Source organism: Dryas octopetala, chromosome 2, assembly GCF_963921425.1.
Source record: "Dryas octopetala chromosome 2, drDryOcto1.1, whole genome shotgun sequence".
Lineage (NCBI taxonomy): Eukaryota > Viridiplantae > Streptophyta > Magnoliopsida > Rosales > Rosaceae > Dryas > Dryas octopetala.
The window spans coordinates 4,873,908-4,896,781 of NC_141367.1; the positions used below are offsets into that span (position 1 = coordinate 4,873,908).

The 22,874-nt window shown below is 35.3% G+C and overlaps 1 protein-coding gene across 4 annotated transcripts; it reads right to left on the reverse strand.

Annotated features, from left to right (window-relative positions):
- Nucleotides 1-6,878: 6,878 nt before the first annotated feature.
- Nucleotides 6,879-18,365, reverse strand: LOC147292640 (coatomer subunit beta-1). 4 transcript variants are annotated; one of them, XM_086232227.1, is made up of 6 exons: nucleotides 17,983-18,365; nucleotides 14,075-14,208; nucleotides 11,006-13,062; nucleotides 9,932-10,441; nucleotides 8,065-8,150; nucleotides 6,879-7,521 (listed from the first exon to the last, which is right to left on the reverse strand). In XM_086232227.1, exons 3-6 carry the CDS (start codon nucleotides 13,046-13,048, stop codon nucleotides 7,317-7,319), a joined length of 2,844 nt encoding a protein of 947 aa, XP_086088353.1. In that variant the 5' UTR covers nucleotides 13,049-13,062; nucleotides 14,075-14,208; nucleotides 17,983-18,365; the 3' UTR covers nucleotides 6,879-7,316. The 4 variants fall into 4 exon arrangements, with proteins under 4 accessions (XP_086088353.1, XP_086088356.1, XP_086088355.1 ...); XM_086232230.1 differs by lacking the exon at nucleotides 17,983-18,365 and having other exon boundaries at nucleotides 6,879-7,116; nucleotides 7,288-7,521; nucleotides 14,075-15,057; XM_086232229.1 differs by lacking the exon at nucleotides 17,983-18,365 and having other exon boundaries at nucleotides 6,879-7,131; nucleotides 7,288-7,521; nucleotides 14,075-15,056.
- Nucleotides 18,366-22,874: the final 4,509 nt, after the last annotated feature.

A 22,874-nucleotide genomic window follows, 5' to 3' on the forward strand; every position in this document is an offset into this window, starting at 1 on the left:
GATTAAATCACTATGTACGTGTGATTTAATTCCCCTACAAATTTTGTTATTGATGGATTGTAATGAAACTAGCAAAGGAAAAAACTAAATAATGCAAATAAGAAAAAGAAAAAAAAAACAAAGATTAAACGTGGTTCGGCAATTTGCCTACGTCCACGGCGAGCACCCGCTAGATTTCACTAACTTTGAGAGAAAATTACAATGATCACACAAACTCTCTCTTCCTATATATAGATCTTAATCTCTATCACACCCTTTAGCTAACCCCTAGAATTCAATCTCTCTCTTGATCTCACCCTTAAGAAAACTTCTGATCAAAACCTCTCCTTGAGAAGCTCTCACTTATGAAACCTTTGAGAAACTTAATAAATTCCTAAGTCTTAATTAAGGACCTATTTATAGCTTATAGGCTTTATGTTACAATCTCAATCAAAGTTGGAAACTAAAACCTTCAACTTGCCTAATAAGAATAATTTGCCCAAAAGACAACTTAAATATAAAATCCCAACCTTGGTAGAAGTAGTAGAAGTCCTATTCCCTTTAGAATTAGGAAAAATGCTTCAATTTGGCCAAAAAAATGTGTTCAGCCTATTCTGGGATTGATCCCCCGCGGTGGGGATCACGCTCCAGAAGGTGCGATTGATCCCAATATGGGTGCAATCGATCACACCCAACTTCTCTTTCAAAAATTCTTCAGCTTGGGGATTAATAATTTTCCAGGATCAATCCTCCTTATAGCAAACTCTTCTTGTGACCTTCCCAATGCCCAAATGACCTCCAAACTTAAACCCTAACCTCTATGGACCCAAGATAACTTCAAAGGCGAGCCAAAAACATAACACATATTTTATTCTTAGCAAGTAGAAAATGGTCATCAAGACTTCTTTTGAATTTCACCAAAGTCATTTAAAATCATAATTGAATACACTGCTCAAGTATTCACGTTTACTACCTACACTACCACAATTTTGGCCAAAGGCCTCCAATGAAGGCAACTAAAGTTGGGGGCGTGCCAATTGCTAAGGAAGGTGTTCACCAATAATTAACATTAGTGGCCACATTAATATGTTAGATATGAACAGTGAATTCATATCCAACCTTTGCTTCTGATTAATTGATAACACAGTGGCAGCCCATTAATTTAAAGTAATAAAAGGGGGTCCATTCATTTAGGGACTAAAAAAGGGAGTTAAAAAGGGCGTTCAATGTTTTGTCTGGTTGCTCCTACTTGCTAAACCAAGATACTGGGGTTCCCTTGTGGCAGCATCTCTTTCTTCCCACCCCCAACCCAAACGGGATCCAGCATCGGTGGGTGTCAATGGTCACGCCTAAAAGTGCCGATCGGCTCAAAACCCAGATCTATAATCTCATTCTCAAATAGCTTTCCCTTCTGCGATACTGCCTCTGCCGCTCCCTCAGCCCTCTCTTGCACCCATTTCTGTTTTTCCTTTTGTCTTCTTCTCCCCATTTTGATCTTCTTCTTCTTCTTCCTTCGCGTGCTGCCGAGAGCACAGGCTGCACAGCAGGTAATTTTTTTTTTCTTCTTTTCCACGCCTCTTCTGATTCTACTCCTTCTCTGCCTCTTCTTTTGCAAATTGTGGTTAGGGTTCGACTTGGGTGCAGTTTGGGTTCGATTGGGTGCTGTTGGAGCTCGATTTTAGGTTGATTTTCAAGTTCTGATGATTATTGGTTTTGGGGGTTTCATATCTAATTGGTTTTAGGTGTTGAATTATTGCAGTGGCTGGGTATGCAAGGTCTCAGGGGAAGACTTCACTCACCTTTTTTATTTCTGAGGAATAATATGCTGGTCTACATCTTCAGTTTCATATGGGTCTCCATATTATTATCCCAATCTCATTGGAAATCCTTTACAAAGCTGCTAATTGTAGGTATGGTTTCTCTTTGTTCTTTCATATGGTTATTAGTTTTTTTTTTTTCTCAATTTAAAATGGTTAACTGAGCTTTGTTATGTATTTGAATTTTTCCTGGGATTTAAATTTTAATTGGGTAATTTTTTTCTCTCTAGCTTTCTTTCTTTTATCTGGGATTTAATTGGTACGTTTGTGTTGATTTATATATATGTATATGTTAGATTTTCATATGGAGAATTGTATGTAAAACTTGATGGGGTTTTGTTGAGGCACATAATTTAATTGGCAACTCTTTCTTTCTGAAAATTTTCACAGGAAAATCGTATGAGGAAGTTAATGTACAAAGCTACTAGGTCTGCTGGGTTGGAATGATTGCTCAATTATTGCTGGTGGTGTTTTATGCTCATGTCAGGTAATGATCTTTTCCTTCTATGTTATTTTATCTCATGTATTGAGGGAAACAAAAATCAACCTATATTAGTGAAAATAAATAGTTACTAATCTGGAATTTGTAGACAAAAATCGATACTATCATTATGTAATTTGCAGATTGGGTCCGGTAGCTAGGTTGATTTTTGAGCCTTGGGTTTAAAAGTTGCATTGGTGATGCTACATCTGATATATGTGGGCATTTTGTTTCTGAATGATGGAGGGATAATAGAGAAAACTAAAACAAAACCATGGTATGCTAATGCCTCTATACTTTTATTTACTCTGCATTTTTCTTGCATTTCATTTTGTGGTGAAAAGCCTAATACATGTATTTATAAAGAAGTTTAGCCCATTTGTACAAATGGGTTACTCTAGCCCATTAAATGGTATTGCCTTCAAGTTCACAGGTGAACAGGGGAATGAGTCACAGATGGGGTTCAAACATGCATATGGGGAAAGTATATGTCTGAACCTCATATGTGACTTGAATACTAGCATGAGTTCCCCTTAACTAGTCTTTCTTTTTCTTTTTCAACATGAATGGCATAATAGTTTCTCTATTGCCTCTCAGTAGGCATGAGGCATTTTTTCAGTGCTATCAAAGTTCATTATATTTTTCATTTTGCAAGCGTATTTGAGTTTGTTGTAGTGAAAAGTATGTTTTCACTTCTATTAATTATAATTTCGATGATGGCATGTTTATAACTCCAAAATATGGTTTTGCTTATGTTCAACTTTGACCAAACAAAATTCATTTTCAACTTATGTTCCTTTTTCTTGTGAGTTTATACTTTGTGGTTTTGCTTGGTTGCGATGTAGGACAAGAAGATCAAAAAGAAGACTTGAGGACCAAACCTCATGAGAGAGGACCGGACCTCTAGAAGCTGAGAAGAAGATTGAGAACCGGACCTCATGAGAGAAGACCGAACCTTCAGTAGCTTGAAAGTGCGAAACCTCCTTCTTCATTTGCACTTTTCTTCTCTCTTCCTTTTCATCCTTCACTTTTTTTAATCCCACTGCAGGATATGTTTGGTGGGAAAATGTATTTTGAATTCTAATTAATTAGTCACCAACATTCATGGAGACATTGTTTAATGATATCAATTCTAACACCAATACAGCAACCTTACATCTAATGGTGAAAGGAAAAAATCATGGCATGACATTAATTAATAATATCAATCCTCCACCAATTTAGCAACCCCAATAGAGATGGTGAACAAGTGAAACCCACTAACTGCAGCATTGGTGAGGACCGGACCTGTCAGACTGACACTGCAGGTTTTGGCAGAAGCTTCCACCATGCTTACATGTGGGTGGCCTTAGCTCCCTTGCCACCCCAACACCAACCTCCAACATGATATATGGTGACTGCAGTGTGGCAAGGGACATTACAAACTAACAAAAGTGGCAGTTGCCTCTATGCCTACCAAAAAAAATTGGTTGCCTTTGCTTGTTTTTCTTGTAGTGCTACCATTTATCTCTCTGCACACACTAACTTTTGGGCTACTTAAGCTTTCCAATTAACAAAAAAAAAAAAAAGCTTTTGCAATGGAATTGTGTGGTTAGTTTTTGAACTCCTAAAATTTTGGTATCAATATTTTTATTATTGTCTAGGACAATTTTTTTTTTTCATGCACAATGCACACATTAATATATGTAACTTCAAAAAACACTTTCTTTAAACAATTTAGTAGTTTCCTAATGGTTTGGGTGCAATTTCAGATTTGGTGCAGGTCATCATCCTATATGCTACGCCTACTACGTACAAGACTACTTGACGGGATGAGGACAATGGAAAACCACGACCGAGGTTCAAGTCTTTGATGTTTAGAGAGACATTGATAAAGATTTTCTCACTTCAATTCTTCACCTTTTTTGTCGTCAACCAATTCTTTGGTATTTTTTATTTTTTTTTTTCACTTTCTCAACCCACCTCAATGTCATTTAAACTAAAATTGATGTTCAATTCTTGAGCCATTTAAATTATCAATTTGTGCATTTGTATCTTTTCATGAATTGTAATGCAAAGTTGGTTTGGTTTTATCTCCCATCCCCCAAACTCATATTGTCATTTATTATTTTAGTAAATGTTCAAAGTCAAGAACCATAGAGGTGACAATTTTTTGCATAACACGATAACACGAATCATACCGACACAAAGTTAGCGGGCCAGTTTGGTTTGATCATTGCTTGACATGAAAACAAATATGACAAGATCTGCAAGCAAAAATAGGTAAATGGGTTAGGTTATGTCAAACACAAGTAATCCAGTTGTGACACAATATACACATTTATGATATTATATTACAAAATAATTAATTTTTCTCATTTTCAATATGCATTGTATGAGTATTTGTTTAACTATAGAATTATTTTATATGACTTTGTTAATATCATGATTAAGTGAATTTTTATTTTATAAGTAATGTATAAGCAATAAGTTTAGAAATTTAAAAAAAAAAAAAAAACTTTGTTTTTTAGTTCACAATGTATGTTGGTCATCTCAGACACGACACGATTATAAACATATTGGACTACTATTGAGTTATTCGAAACAAGTAATTACATGTGTCAGATTATAGTTTATTAGTATTCAACACAAATATAAAATGAAATGAGATGAACAGGACTTGCGCCCTAATTGCCACCCCTAGATGTATAGGTGGATATCTAACTTTAAAATATCTGTGTAAGTTCTTTTCCAAAACTCTTCATCCTAGCACTTCTATATGTAATGCTCATATCACTTCTTGAGCTAAGAGAACCTGGTATCTATGAATATAATTTCAAGCATGCCCAAATTGATGATGCATGTTTGTCTTGGTAATCATCTTACCAGACTTCTTCATCATGCAATTGAGTTCTTTTAAGTTTCTAATATTGTTCCTCAACTAAGAAAAGTTTTGTTGCGGCCAAAACAAAGTTATTTGTAGTTCTTGGTTTTCTCTCTTTCAAGTCAATTTTGGTCTTGGTATCCTCTTATACATTCCATGGGATCTTCATTCTCTCCAATAGCTTTTACTGGACTCAACTATGACTTAAATTAACGTCCCAAGTTTAAATTCTTGTCACATGCAAAACCTTTGCTTTTGAGTACCCAGGAAGGTAGAAAATAAACTTACACAAAGCAACAGCCAACTTTCGAACTAGTCTAACAAATATTAAGACAAAAAAATTTTAAAAAGAAATATTACAATACTCCTTGGACTTGGGCTTAAGCTTAAACGCTCATATCTTACAAATTTACAATATTACATAATAAAACGGTAGGAAATTTACCCTCTTGGTTCACTGGTTTTGGGCTGTAATGGGAGGCTTGGGAGCTTCTAAAGAAACCCCACACAAAAGTTTTTACCCATTAACCCATCATTTTCGCACCAAATTATTGAAAAGAAAAACAAAACAAAAAATGATAAAAAGTGAAACCCAGCCACCAGACACCACCTCCCCTCCTCCCTCTCTACCACTCAGCCACCCCGCCGGCCAGCAACTCCCTTCATGTTTGAAAAGAAAAAAGTAGGGTCTCGTAAGAACCTCCCTTCATGTTTATAGGTAAGAGGATAGGGTAGGTGATCGTACGACTTCTTTTGGGCTTGATTTAGAGCTGGGCCTCCCTCATGTTGGTTGAAGATGTCATTGGAGTTGCTAGGCTCGCTTAGTTATAGTGTAGGGTGCTTCCTGTTTTGAGCCTTTGGCCCTAAATTTACCTAAAAGTAAAACAATAGGAATTTAAAATTGCTCTCAAGTATCTTCTAACATGCAAAATTTATTTCCCTTCTTCTCACAATTATTGCATCAACTCCAAATCCAATTAAGTGATGAACATAAAATGCAAATCTGAGCATCCAACTCGAAATTCCTGTCCCTTGTCACCATGATCCCTTATGAACCCATATCCATAATATCCCCTTGAAAAGACCCTAATAAATTTCCAATTCCTAAACTCATCCCTAACAGCATAGAGTGCAATGGCAACAGTATGTTATTAGAAAAATCTATCGTTGAATAACTACGAGAAAAACTTGTATGTAACCGATGTATATACCTACACTCTCACAACATCTCCTCACATGTTAGTCATGTGACCATTTATTGTGAGGAATGTTGTATACAACCGTTACATGCATGTTTTTCTCAATAATTATAATAACCTTCCGCCTGACCAGCACATGATATTTCCATATACCAAATCAAAAAATTGGCTATTTTAGACCCAATTGTATTCATTAATAAATTATAGGAGCATGATTACGAAAACTGAAACTACATAAACCAAATTGGAAAATAGTTCAAAGTACATGGATCAAAAGTCAGTCATTCTTTGACCAATAAAATGAATATAATAACCTTACATGCGAGTATCACGTGACCTTTTTATCAATTAAATTGGCAAAATCATGATTTGGACCCAATTGCAATCATTAAAATCAAAAATTGAAAGTGAGGACCTAAGGGGAAAACGGGACCAACTACAAGAATCTAAATGTGATTGTTCAACAAAAAAAAAACCACGTAGATTGTTTAACAATACCAAACACAGCCAATGCCCAACAAGCCCACCCATTTGAAAATTTGCTCTTAATTATTCATATAATAATGTAATGGTTTCTACAGCATTCTGAACAAACAGTGGAGTGAAAATTATACATACAAGTGAATTTCATGAAAGAATGTCCCGGGAAAAAACTCATCTCAATAGACACAGAAAGGCAATTTTACGGTTGGCTCTAGCAACCTCTTACAGCAAGTAAATGTCTAAAATGAATCCCTAAATTTAATATTAAAATGATTGCTGCTAATATTCCTTCAACTGGAAAGAAAGCACCTGCACAAAGTGCAGCTTATGACATACCACCAGGGTGAAAAGAAACAAAAGTTGCTTTCAGGAGGAGAGACAAGATTCAAATGCATTATTAAAACTGCAACTAATTAATAGCTTGGATTTTATTCTTTGGAATCACAGTTTCAGATGGAAGAGTACCAGTGTAGTATGATCAACGCAAAATCTTTTTAACTGCCTCCCTTTTGCTTGAGAGTAATTTTATCCCCCAAACTGAGAGCAATTCCTTGGGTCTTGCTCCTTATCCGGATGTAGCCACTAAGCTTTCCATCTGTTTGCTTTTCAATGCTCACATTCACCAAGGCGTCCTCCCCGAACACACTCTTTGCATACAAGTTAGCTGCCAGGAATCCGCACTCACCATCCAGTGCCGATCTGAAACTCAATCATCAAACAGTGGAGGCCAAAGCAAAGATTAAAATAACTATTAAAAATTAAGTAATTATTTAAGAAAAGTAAAGCATGCATGGATTATAAGAAGTGTCCCATGATAAAAACTCAAAAGCACAAAGGCACATATACTATATTCATTTATTTGTATTCAGTTAAGCATGCTCCAAAGTTTACCATTCTGTTTTATAAGACTCTTTGATCTAATGGTAAATTCAACCCCAGCAAAAATCAATGGACATTGAACATGTCCCAGCTATTTACATCCTTTCTCTTAGTTAGAACATAACTTCAAGTACTTCATAACATAGGAATGAAGTCCGGTAATATGCCTGGCATGAGCGCCTAAGTCTTGAGTCAAAAATAGTATAAAAAACATGTTCACAATTGTTTGCAAAATAGGTAACAGCTTGCAGTGACACAAAACTAGGCTTGAGATTTGTACAGCTTGCAGTGTGCACATTGTTTTCACTGAACCGTGAAAGTTGTAGTAAAAGGAACGCTAACCAGCAAGTGAAGATGACTTACGGTGCAGTGAGACACTTCATGTTAGTTGATTTCATGATATGGTCAAGAAATTCCTTCTCATCTAGAATTACAGTGTTGACAGCAACCTGAAATGGAACACATTGTCATCAAGATTTAAGATAATTCGCAGTCAAGTCCAAGCAGACAGAGAAAATGGTTGCTCAATCAAACTACAGATTTTGAACTAAGAGAAATGGAGCCTTTATAGAAAGGTAGAAGCAAGAAGGCAAAAGCAACAGGGAGGTGAAAAGCAGTACTATATATTTGCCTATGGTCCTCGGAAATTTAAAAGGCAAATCAAAGACCACAAAGACAAGAATGTAACCACTGGGTCAAAAACATATCACCTATGTCTGTGACCAAAGAAATATATGAACACATTTGAGGTCAGCATTCAAGCCATAAAAAAATACAAAAGCAGCCCAGAGAATACATAATAAGCAAACTACAAGAGTAACTAAGGGGTCGTTTGGCACTGCTTCTTGAAAGTGCTTTTACTTAGTAGTGCTTTTACTAGAAGTGTTTCTGCTAAGAAGCACAAAAATATTTTTACAAAAATTCTAAGTGATTCATGCAAAAGCACTTAGAAGTGCTTCCTGAGAAAGCACCTTCTCAAAAAACCCCTTAAAAGCGCTTTTAGAAAACCCAAAAGTAATTTTATTTATTTTTACCAAACGCTACCAAAAGCGCTTCTACTAATTTAAAAACGCTTTTAGTAATTCTACTAAACAAGCCCTAAACTGAAGAAAGGCATCAACATAAACTTAACATTGCATGAAAGGAAAAGCTTTCCTTGCATAAATGATTAAATGGCATGGTGCATTTACTAGAAAATTGCAACCACCACATGACTTCACATTTAGCTGTTAAATGTGTTGCAAAACTTAAGAGAGAGAAATTGCAGAGAGTGATTCTGACTTGTTGTCCTTTATCAGGATGAACATAATTATAGCCATAGGCCTTGTACTACATCCAGTGTACCTCAGAGGATTCTATGAATCTGTTACGAATTTATGTATAGGCCTCCTAATTACTGATTTGTGTATTCCCTAGTCCCTACATATTCCAACAAAAAGTGCATTCCATTATAGACTGAGAGAGCAAAACAAAATGCCGTAGGTGAGAGAAAAAATTTACCAACCTATAACAAAAATACCATGATCAACTATTATGAGTTCTATCACACAAACCTTAACCTGAAGCCTCTCAGCAAGAATTAATAGCTGTCTCTAAACTAATTCCAAATTTAGGAATGGATATATAAGGAAAAAGAGTTATGCATTTCAATTATTTGATTGTATTGAAACAGCCTCTAGACGTATTTAACTCTCATGTTCCATTTGGCTTCCTATTTATGACACCTCCTGAAATAAGGGATGGTCACAAACCAGAGTTGCATTCCTCTTTATTACAAACTAATAATGCCATACAGATATACATACTACTTAAGAAAAATTAATTACTCTATAACTTCATCTTTAACCTAGAGGAGACCTTTCAGGGAGGCAGTTTCAGTACTGATTCATCAAGGGCCCAATAGCACTCTTAGAATACAAAGTGAATATTACAGAATAATATGTTTACCACCACCATAATGTACTCAAATCCAATAACTTTGACAATATAAGCATATAACTGATACATAGCCAGAAAGAGATAGATTGAGTTCTAAAAGGGAAAAAATGCAATGAAGGCAGGGCAAATTTATTAAACCAGAAAGATGAATATAATTCAGAATTTCACAAAAACAGTAATAGAAACTCTTGTATAGTCCCAAAAATTACTGGTGGTAGACTGGTAGCCTGAAACCTATGAAAGCATATTTATTATTGATGTGGAAATCAGGCCACAAACGAGCGCTACATACCTTGTTCTCCCACTCAAACTCTGCCCACATGGTTCTGAAAGCTCCATCACTACAAACAGCAGGAGAGATATAGTCCATAATATCGATATGAATATCATTGAGGACAACAACTGTTCGCTCATGCACATTCGAGGTCTCATAAACAATGTTTCCAAATATGACTCCAGTCTCAGTTGAGGACACCTTGATATTGGCCTTTATTTGCTTGCTAGATTCAGGAGCTAGAGTATAATTCTGTGGCCGCTCAACAAGTTTAAGATCACCCATGGTTGCCAACTCCAAGCACAAGTTCTGCAAGGTCTCCTTGGTTCGATTTATAACTGTGACATCAAGGACAATATCATAATGATGAACAGTCACATATGCTTCAGCATACACTGGGTCACTAAATCCAGTGAGTTGGAGAATTCGGTTAAGCTTGTTTGCATCATCCCCATCTTTGATGAACTCTCCTGTAGCACGTTTTAAATCATCTTGGACCTCATCTTCCAGTTCCAGTTGGCTCATACCCTTAAATTTAGATGTAGAATGGAAAATTAATTTAAATACAATACCAATCACATATGCACCACTATATTAGGGAAAAAAACACATTTAGCTTTCAAAAACCAATAGAAACCAAAAGATTCAAAATAAGACTCTGGGCTTGTTCAAAACTACCTAGATTACACTTTTGAAAAATAGATTTTAACAAAACTGAAGTATTTAGAAAGTTCTAGTAGCCTGAAACCAAAGTCCATGTGATACATGGAACTAAAAGCAGAATATATCCACATAGAAGATAGCAGAAGAACCAGCACAATATTCAAAAGGCATGAGCCCTGCAGAAGAAGAACAAGGGAAGCACATGCTCATACAATACATTTCAACATAAGTATAACTATATAAATTATGTGTGAACAAACAGACACGCAACTACCCTGCAGCTAGTACATCAGAAGGTATCTAAATGATCAGTATAAAAATTGAAGAGTGACAATAGTGAACCGAAACTCAGGAAATGGTCATCAGAGTTTATAGAACTTGCACATACAGCTAGACATATGCAATGGACAATGAATGCAGAAGCAGTACCTTCCTGCTCTTTAGATGGTAGAAGTCAATAAGGTCGTCTGGTTGTGCATGAGAAATCTGAGCCTTTGCTTTTATTTCCTCTGTTTCCCTTAATTGTTTTTCTGAAAGCATACTAACAAAACTTTGACGGCAAGATTGCAGCCATATTTTCCTGATCTCATCACCAGTATTGCATAGCAATCTTATGCAGAGGACAATCCTATCATAAGAATCATTGTCAATGGGATGCGGAAGAACTGGAGATTGTCCTAATTGCAGCATAGAGACAATTATCAACAATGCTTGTGTAGATGCTTTATTCACTTCAACTTTAGATGGCTGGACCTCTTCCAATCTCAGAACAAGTTTGGTCAGTGTGCATGCAACAACTGCCCCAAGGAAAAAGTCACCGGTGAGAAGCAGTGATCTCAAGTTCCCAGATGCCAAGGATCCTTGAACCAGGGTAGGAGGGGAGAAAGCAGTTTCAGACGCAGCACTCTGTGTGGCATAAGTGCCATCAGCAAGAATAGCTGGTCTTTTAGAAGACACAGTTATGGAGTTTACTTGATGAACCTTCTTTGAAGAATCATAACCTTCTTCTTCTGAAACAGAGTAAAAAGGCAATTCCCCAAGACACTGTTTAATTGTTGCAATTCCACTCTCAACTTCAGAAAGTGACAGGCAATACTCTCCAATAATCCAAAGAGCACAAGAACAAACCCGTGATGCTCGGATTTGATAGAAAGTGTCCAATAGCCTTGTTATTATAGATACCCTTAATTTAGAGTTGGTTTCAATTATCTCTCGAACAAAAACAACCACATCGACAGCTGAAGCAACATTGCTGTCTCCCAAGAAATCCATCAACAGATGCACCACTGTGCTCGCAACTTCTGGGAACTTTACTGCACAAGAATGAATGGCTTGAATAAGCATCTGCCTGTATTCACCATTCTTCTCTAGCTCTCCATTCTGAGTCCTAACAACTTCTTTTTTCAAAGTCAGAACCACCTCATTGATGTTCCGGTGAGTAACCAGCTCAAGAACAATGTCTAGGGTCTTCCTCCGGATGTCAAGATTCGGACTAGAAAGTGCCCTAAGCACGTCCATGAACATATCAGCCATAACTTCCCTATGAGAAGACTTTAGCTCATTCAGACGGTCAAGAACAATAAGCTTCACATTGTTGTCACTCTGAGAAAGAAGAAGCTGACAATAGGTGTTGGCAGCAGCTCTAATAGCAGTGGGAGCATATGACAAGGAAACTAGTGTTCCCGCACATTCATAAACAACTGCAGTTGAAGGCACATTCAACAAGGATATAATGATCTTAATGTACCTCCCCTTCTCTCCACGATTTGTTCTACACACCTTTAGTATCAGATCTAACACAACCATCTGCATCAATTCACCCCATTCTGGAACCTTATCAACATGGGTCAAAAGGTAATTAACTGCACGATCCTGGGCACAAGTAAAGAGCATGAGAAATGCATTCCGCTTAGCAGATTGATCCTGCTCCGTTGAAAGAACCTTCTCAATCATTTCAGGTGCATCAATCAAAAGTTGTTCACCCTGTGGTAGCTTATATATGGACATCACAGCTAATATAGCATTTCTCCTAATATAAGGGTGTCGGTGCTCCAAATTTTGCAAAACAGAAGGAATTAATGGCTCAACTATTTCGGTCTCATTCAACCAGCACAGAAACCTTAAAGTTACACCACGTATATACTCATTGGGGTGCTGTAGGTTGTTTCTTAAATTTTGGCATATTAAAATCATTTCAGGTAAGACCCTACCCTTTGCATCAGTTTTCTCAATAATCTCCAAATAGAGAAGCAATAGTTTTTGGACAGTGTGGTCCTCAGAAGGCAAAACATATCTAACAATTGTAATAAAAAGCTGAGGTAACGTTTCACCATTCAACAAAAGCATGATTGCCTTTTTCATTGCATCTATCTTTGCATCTACATCATTGCCTTCGAGAGCTTCCTTGATTTCATTTGCAATTGCAGGTGTTCCTTTATCAAAGTGAACGAGCAAACTAGAAGATTTCTCCATTTCTTAATAGCTTTCTGAAATAACAATGGGTTCATATTAATTTATATCACCAAAATTCAAACAGCTAAAGCATGCAATAACCAACACATACATATGCTTGGGCTGGTTTTTAAGGTTAGGAAAGTAAAATAGATCATACAGTTTGCTGCATAATCACATCTAGATTTTTCGAATTCATCTTCTTTCCTAATAATATAAAATATTTAGCTCACAAACTGAAATTCAAAACTTAAAGCACAGTAAATGCAAAACCAGAAGGCTTCATGCACAAAGCTAATAGGCATATTAGCTTATGAGTTTATACAAAGTTTATTATAGTCAACAAACTTGACTAAATGTTGCATGATTTTTCTACTTCAGATATGGCTTGACTGTTTCCATGACAGTATAATCAAAAGGAAAATCATGTTATTGCACACAAATTCACGGCAACCTCTCTTCTATCCCATATATTCAGGATCTTGTTGAAGCCATTCATAAGCAGGATCATTAGAAAGAATCAGTACTAATTGGCGAAAAAGGTGTATTTCTACCGGAAAGGCAATCCAAATTTACAAGTTCAAAAGAAAAACACATCAAATTTACTCACAAACAGAACAAATGAGATCTAAAATTCAGGTCTTGGATCAATTTTCAAATGCACATTACTGATCTTCTTCTAAATTTACGTTCAAGCATTAGTTTCATTCTGTATAAGCACAACAATAAGATTTCTTTTCAATTTATTAGCCTTTCTCCCGAAAGGGTAAATCAAATTGTTTCAACTCGGATCAGACAATCAAAAATGAAATGGAGAAGAAAGTTTGAGCATCAGTTAATGAGAGCAAAGTCGAAATCGAATGCCTACATGACGAATTTAGCAATAATCATCAGAAACCAGAGGTTGGTTATGTCCGCTTTGTCAGGTAAATGCGGTATCTTATTTCTCGATTTTCTTGGTAACCAAACAGAATTGAATCATCAAGTTTCAAGATCTGGAAATTAGCAGAGAGAGAGAGAGAGAGAGAGAGAGAGAGAGAAACTAACCTTAAGGCCTCCTGCGTATTGGCATTAGAGTGCGCAGAGAATCAGATCCAAAAATGGTGGGTATTTATATATCAAAGCCTTCTCATATAAATTGGTTTTAAATTAGAGAAACCAAGCTCTCCGATCTGTTGGATCTGCGAGACACAGTCCCGTTACCTTTTATACAATTTTATATGCACAAAACATGTACAAAACTGCAAACTTATTACGTCCAAATCCAAATCATTCGTTTCAAGTGAGTATTTTGAACGTGTGCATTAGCTTTAAGGTACACAAGTGTGTATCGATAGAACATAGAATGGTTTTTTAAATAAATAAAAGAGCGAAGTGCAATTTGATATCTTAATTTTGTCACATTTAACTGTTTCCTATTACATGTTTAAATTTTGACGTACATCTTTTGGATGACATTCTACTTAAATTGTGACAAAACCATTTCTCTCATAGGCCTGAGACGTTAGGAGGTGACGTGGCGCATTACTAGATGCCAAATGGCTAACAAGAACGCTTCGCATCCAAACGTGTCACATTAGCCACGACCCCTTACTTTCCCTACAAATGTGGAAGCCACGTGGCTTGACACCATACCACATCATATAAAATAGAAAAAATTACAGATTTAGTCCATTTATTTTATACCTAGTTTAATTTTGGTTCACGATTTTTTTTAAGTTCTGTTTTGGTATACTAATTGTTCCACTTGTTCAATAAAGGTCCATATTTGTTTTCTCAAATCAGGCTTACCTTTTACCTTATCAAATCTCACCCAAATTCAGCAAACATATACTTGTTTTAAAGCTATACATCTCCATTTTACAACCATATAAAAATCATTCAAATTGAAGTTCTAAAACTCAAGATAATTGACCCCAAAGTAAAGTACCCGAAACTGCCAATTTTTCAAACTTCACTCAATCTCAATTCTCTTGAATTCTAATACTCTAAATTGGTTCCTATGACTAAGAAATGATGAAATATAATTTATACTTCAATTATAATTGAAGAAAACACAACCCAAAGGATTTAAAGTCAGAAATCTGGACCTTTATTGAACAAATGAAACAATTAGTAGACCAAAACATAACTTAAAAAAGATCATAGACCAAAATTGAACTAGGTATAAAATAAGTAGACCAAATCTGTAATTTCCTCTATAAAATAATATAAAATCAAATAAGGTTCTCGTAAGTTCCACAACATTTTTCAGTTTATATTATTTTTTGTATAAATTACCTCTTTTTTTTTTTGCCCAAAGTATAAATTACCTCTTAGCAAGGAATTAAATTTTTGAAAATTTCTATTTTTTTGAGGTTTCGAAATATTATCAAATAAAAAATGTCGAAATTTTATTAAAAGTTTCAATTGTTTTAATCTAAATTTCCAACGAAATTGAAATCATTTCGAAATTTCCATATTTTTGAACCATCGAAAGTTCATCAAAATCTGAAATTTAATTATTTACCTCTTAGTTTAACTATTGGTAAAGGACAGAGTTATTACCTATTTGCTTTATTACTTGCAACCTTTCTCTTTTTTTATCTTTCGCATTTCTCCTTCTCACTCTAAATTTTTTTTCGTTTCTCTCACACACTCTCTCTATCTCTTTCTCTCAACGATGGGTCTGTGCAATTTAAATTTGTGATTCTGAAGCTTGATCTTCTATTTGTTTCATAATTAAGGGTTCGATTTTGATTCCTGAGTCTATAACACCCCGATCCTAGGGCCCAAAAATACACTGAAACTTTGTCCTTTAAACCTCTTTTCAAAGAATGAGTCATACACTTAATATAATAAATAAATACGTTAAATAAATCAGAGTGTGAGCCCAAAACATTTATGTAAAATTCACTGTATAAAATCAATTAAATCAAAACAAAGTGGATCCCACTGCCTCAACTTCTCCTCACAGCCTCCTCAGCCTGCTAAACCTGCAAAACATAAACCCTACACCACATCCATGGTGTACCGGGTTATACAACAAACCCGGTAAGCTCACTAGAGCTCGTATGAGTGAAATGACAAAATGAATATCTTCAATAAAATCCCCAATTCCCATACTTAATAGTAATCCACAATAATATCCATAAATATTCAATCACACAATAAATTCATCACCAATCATCCAAGCATTAGGATAAACAATAGTTCCTCATATTCACATCAATTTCCACCAATAATAATAATAATCATTTTTCTGCAAATCAATTGCCTAAACGTCAACTATTAACCTCAATTTCGAATCATTCACATCCTAACTCATAACCTCAATACATAATCCATTCATCAGTGTCCATCCTCAAGATTCAAGCCTAGACTTTACCAAATCCTAGCTAAACCAAATCCTAGCAAACAAATGCACACAAGAAATCAAGCAACAGTTAAACTAGCTAATTTCACTCACGTCGCTCTTTAAAATCCTCCAGCTTTAAAACTATTTTCAAAATCTCTTCTTTCAAAGCTGTTTTTAAATCACTTCGAACCGTAAATCAAACTTTGAAAAACAATTAATACCCTCAAGCTGTAAAACTGTTAAAATATCTGAAACAATACGCAATGCCTTACTGAAACTGTCATTTAAAACATTTGCTGGTGTAATATAATTCTTTAAAATACTCCACAACTGAAAACTCACGCCACACTAGTACCAGGGAAACTGCTGGTCAGACACTGCCGAGTCATCTCTAGGCAAGTGGAGAGCAAATCTATACCTGCTGTGATGCTGGTCATACACCGCCGACTAGGCAAGTGCAGAGAAAATGCTGGTCGTACACAGCCAACTAGGCAAGTGCAGAGCAAATGTAATGCTGGTCGTACACCGCCAACTAGGCAAGTGCAGAGCGAGTGCTGGTCATACACCGCCGAGTCATCTCTAGGCGAGTGCAGAGCAATTCAATACCTGCTGAAAAGGGTACTAATATGGCGGTTTGAAACTGCTTTGAATATCTCAAACAACCACATCTCAAAAATACTCCTCTAGATAGAAACTGAAATTTTATTCTTCCAATAAATCCGCTTCAATAAGATTATACTCAAATTGTGAAGGCTGCTCGATCAAAAATCATCTTCCAAAGGACGAAAATTCAATAATAAAACTTCTCCAAAATAATGCCAAAAACCATTTCCAGAAATTATCCATACTCACGAACCGTCACTTGTTTGCCACTCATACTCACAGTCTACTGTATAATAATTGCCTAATCGTCATAGCATCTCTATAATTCTCAATTAATCTCTTAGTTTCAAATCCTCGTCACTACATTCTTATGATTTAAATCCTACACTTAACCTTCCTAACATATAACAACAAGCACACAAAGCAGACAAATCATTAACAGTACTCTGCATTAAGATAGGTATCACTCACAATTTAACTACGTAAAAGACCAAAATACCCTTCACGGTGCCATTGCTCGGATATCAAATCCGGCAGCATAACGGCATCGGGAATGAGATTTCCCGAGCCCGTGTACCTGTTAAGACCAGACAACCAACTTTTAAATATTCAGGGTTCACAATTTGGCCGTTCAACGACCGAAATGGACAGTAACCACCACACGCGGTGGCTGCCCAGCCCCAACTACACACAACACTCACCAACACGTAAACAAACCCTGGGGTTGGTCTCTAGAAGTCCTGGGGAGGCTGATTAACAAGAAAAACCACCCATCTCGCCGCCACAAGTGGCGGAGCCGACGGTGGCAGTGGCCGCACATCCAAAGAAAATGATTTTTCAACTGAAAATCAACCCAAACTCAACCTAGGCACTTCAATTGGATGAAAAACAACTCAGAAAACATTCAAATAGGCTCAATTCAAAGTCAACCCGAAATGGGGTCAAACCCCATAAATTCAATTTCCTAATTTCACAAAATTGACCAATCCAACCAAGGGGGAAACAAAGCCCATACCTCGATGGTCGTTTTTAACAACTGGACCGACGGCCAAAAGTCGCCGGAAGTGGCTGAAATCGACGGTGGAAGCCAGTGGCCTTGAGTTGTCAATTCGCCGCCGTGGGAGGTCGCCAGAGCAAAGGAGTGGCACAGCTGAACTCGCCGGAGCCTGGGGAAGGAGACCCAAGTGGTCCGGCGTCGTAACTCCGTCGGAAACGCCGACGAGGACGTTTTCTGTCTCGCGCCGATTCTCCGTCTACAGTGGTCGGCCGGCGATGAGGAGGGCCGCTGGAGGTCGGCGACGGCGAGATGAACTCGCCGGTGCCTGCCGTTGGTCGAGGGGTGGCCGGACGGCGAAACTGCCGAGGGGAGAGGGCAGGCGGAGAGAGAGAGAGAGGAGAGAGAAGGGAGGCGCGGGGGAGAGGAGAGAGAGTGAGAGAATCTGATTTTTTGGGTATTTAAACCCACTTTCGTAAAAATTACTAGTTTGCCATTTATTTCAAATGCCCGTAACTCTCAAACGGTAACTCTGATTGACGCGTGCCGCGTGTCTACGAACTCGTAGACTCGAGACCTTTCCAACGTGCCCAAAGTCAAAGAAGAAAGTTCATTAGTTTTAAAAGTCAACTTTTGGGTCAAGCCCAATTTAAAACAAAAATTAAAAATTAAACCAAAACCTTTTAAATTCTCAAAATCCTTAAAATAAATTCGCAAAATATTTAAAATAACTCCTTGAAAAATACGGGGTCTTACAAAGTCTTTGATTTTTACAGGTATAGTTTTGCGATTCTATTTTGAGTTCTTCGATCTTGATTTTTCATTATTTCTTTTTGTTTGTAATCGTGATTTTGTTTTGGATCTACAGCTGCAAGTCCAAAACATTTGATTTTCAATGAGTACTTAAGAAAGAATACGATGGCAATGTAATGATACTTATCATCTATATGATACTCAAATTTGTTTAACCAACATATTATATAATCTTGTCTAATGGTCTCTTATCAGATATGTTGTTAAGACTTTAAGTTATTTCTGAATGTCATTATTTATAAACTATCAAGGTGGGCACATAAATTTTAAATTGTATATGGTTTTTTGATATGATGAGTATTAACAAATTTATTATATTGCAGCTTGTTGATGTGATAGATCTGGTCATCCCTAGAGGCAGTAATAAGCTTGTTTCTCAAATTAAGGATTCAACTAAGATACCTATTCTTGATCATTCTGGTAAAAGAGATAGCATATGCAATGTATACTTTCTTAGCATTCTTTAAATAATAATGTTTCTAACTCATGTTTGATTACATGTCTTTGGTTGAAATTTTTGCTTAAGCTTAAGGGAAATAGAGTGTATTTGGATTGACAAAGGCATAACTTTTGTACTGCTCTGTGTGTTTTAATTTCCTCCAATAAAGTTTTGTTTTAAAATTGTTTATTTTATAGCTCAAATAAGGTCTTTAAACTTGCATGTATTGGTATTTTCTTTGAATTCTAAAGAACATGTGTTTTAACTCAAAGAATAGCAAAATATGTCATTTTTAGTGAATCTGACCTTACTGGACTTCTGCTGAACTCTGTACTGTTATGTGTGGAATTTAAATATGAGATTTAGGGGTTTGAAATTAGACTTACTAATGGTTGCTTTGGGACAAGAACCAAGTAATTCGGGCCTGTATTGAATTTTTTGTGAATTTTCTAAGGTGGACCTACTGACAAAATTTTTTACAGCACTAAGAACAACTATAATTTACTGAATTTAAAGGGATTTTGAGTGTAAGTTGGTCATTTTGAGTCATGCTTATGATCTGATACTTATGGAATATGTACTAGACATGCTAAAGAGTTTTTTAAACCAAAAACCTTGTGAATTGAAGCTATGTTTGATTTATGATGAATTACCTAAACTGAGACAGTTTTCATAAAGATAAAACCCTGATTTTTGAACCTGTAAATATTTGTAAATGCTGGTCGATCTATGGCTTCAATTAATTAGATAATTTTTATCAATGTTCTTTTGAATGTTTATTACAAGTCTATCAAAACTCATGTTCATAGCTCTTGTATTTATTTTTATAAAAATCACAAGGACTGCCCTGCCCTAATTTGCTATTTTTTTGGCAAGTAGTAACCTAAACTTGTTCCTGAGTTTTAACCATGGTGTGATTGGAAAAAGGTCATGATATTTTTATTCCTTATAGTTTGAAATGTATATTTGAGCTGGAGAAATGTCTTGATCTAATTTCATCTCATTGTTTTGAAAATATTCCAAGAGCCTACACTGGACAAATTTCCTATCTCGCAGGCAGTTTGCCTTTTCTTTTCACTTTTTCTTGAAAAAGACTTTTTCTTTCTTTGATGACTCTGAAATTCCAAGTTATTACCTATATGAGGCATGTGGTTTTTTAATAGGTTCGATGAAGATACCATCAAACATGTTTCTTTTTGGCCAATAATTTTAACTTAGTTCATGTAAATGTACGTTAATTTTTTAATTCATGTAATTGTTTAGTTAACTTAATTTATTGAACCATCAATCTTTTGTTCTTATGTAAGGCTGTTATATCTAAGGCAACACAACACATGGGAGGAAATTGAAGTTGATGAGGTGCATCACGAGTCAATTTTGTTAGTAATTACATGTAGAGATGTTGCCATGCCAATATTTTGTACATGTGGGCAGCTTTTGGTACATTACAACTTGTTTTGATTTTGTAAAAGTCTTCAAGTAGGTTTAGGCAATATTGTCTTAGTTATTAGGCTAGTGGTTATGTTTAGACTCTAGAAAACAAAAAATGTGTTCTCTTGTTGGATATTGTACTATAAATATTTTTGGCAGCTTTGAATATTGTTTTTGGTAATTGGAATATATTGAATGAGAATGGAAGATTTTATGTCTACACAAATTTCTGTCCATTTGAATTTACAGGCACAAATTTATGTTCAATTAATTGATATCCTTTTTAGGTGAAAAAAAATTGATATATAACATACATTTCAATAATAAACGATATCATTTTTTGTCTAAAAATTGAAATGTTTTGATGTTTTGATATCGGATTTTATTTCAGACTTGATAAATAAACAATGTTTAGATATCAGAGTATGTTCCATATATGATATTGATATCGAGATTATATATCAAATTCTTCCCTAGACTTGATATTGATATCATGGTTTTATATCATATTCTACCTTAAACCTGATATTGATACCAAGTTATATGTCAGTATTAGTGTCAAAAACGATATCTATTGATCAAAATTATTGATATCTGAAATAATATAATATCGGATATCCATTTTGTATTTAGGACATCAGGTTAGAAAAAAAAAGATATATAAAAATATTTTACATATCAGTTAAAAACTAATATCTAAAATATGAACATTAGATATCACGACTCGCTATATCGGACAGCTACCCATTAGATATTAGTCCACGACTGATATCTATTGACAGTTTTGTTATACTGAGTACATGGTTTGCAGCTGCTCCAAACCGAAATTTTTACATTCTTCTTTCAATTCCAATTCTCAAATCTTGATTTACAAACTTGCTGCCAAAATCACTCTACCATCTTCATTCTTTAATCGCATTTTTATAACTACTATTGGCGAGTTTTGGTGGTTTTTAAACCATCTTGCATATGCATCTTGCAGCAAATCCATCTTCTAGATTCTTATTTGAATCATCTTACAGATGCACATGAACATGCATCATCTTGCACATGCATCAACTTAGATAATGTTTTTTAATATTTCGAAGCTTTTTTTAAAAAAATTATTGCATGCAAATGTATATGATATTGATGTTCTTTAAATTAAGTTTCTTTTTCTTTTTTAAATAAAAAACCGCGTGAACAATGCCCATGAATAGTAACGAGTGAATTGTAACGGTGAATAGTAGCCTGCTTTTTTAAATAGAGCACATCCTTGATTATTTGAGCTAGTAAATAAACACACACAAAAATAGCATAAGGTTGACATGGTGAAACGCCCAAAGCTTTGAGTGGTCGAGAAGGTTTGCTCTCAAGATGGAGATCATCATGTACTATTTGAATAAGAATGTGACTGAGATGTTATTCCTAGATACAACAAATCAATCTAGGCATAGAGGTATGCAAAAGCACATTTAATTTAAATGACTCTAATTAATAAACTTATTCAACCTCAACAAATTATAGAAAAGATGAATTATTGCATTCAATTCCAGACATACATGTTATCAACATGGAAATCTATGGCATACAAAATGAAAAAGTCAAGTTGTTAAAAAATATGCAATGTATTAAACATCTACAAATCTACTCTCACAATATCGGTTTTTGCTTAAGAAACGCAGTCCATATTGAGCTGCTCTAAGAAATTTTGCTGAGAGGAGAAGGCTTATTTGATAGCTTTAGGTAGGTGTTCATAATATTATATGGTTAATCTATTCTAGCCTATAGTTGTATTTCTTAACATGTGAATACAGGATTAACATGTGGTATCAGAGCAACTTCATACATGTCTATAAATCATCTTATTGTTTCATGATTAATCAAATATGCAAATACATGAGGAATTACTTGACTGTTGCAATAAAGACATACTCAATAAAGACATACTGTATAATATATATTTGCATATGCTGCGTATCAGTTATGAATCAATTGAAAAACATTGATTAAATATTGTCTTAATTGACCTGTATGTCAGTATATATAGAATTATTTATTTTAATGTACAAAAGTCTATATATTTCTTTGATCTACAAGATGTCTATAGTTTTTTTTATACTGCATGTTATAACTTACTGAATATGTACCTACATGTTTGTTTGCAAACTGTGAGCATAAAACTCGATTCTTGGAATTTTCATACATTACTTTAATGCTTATATGTTTGTCATATTGTATATATGTGATA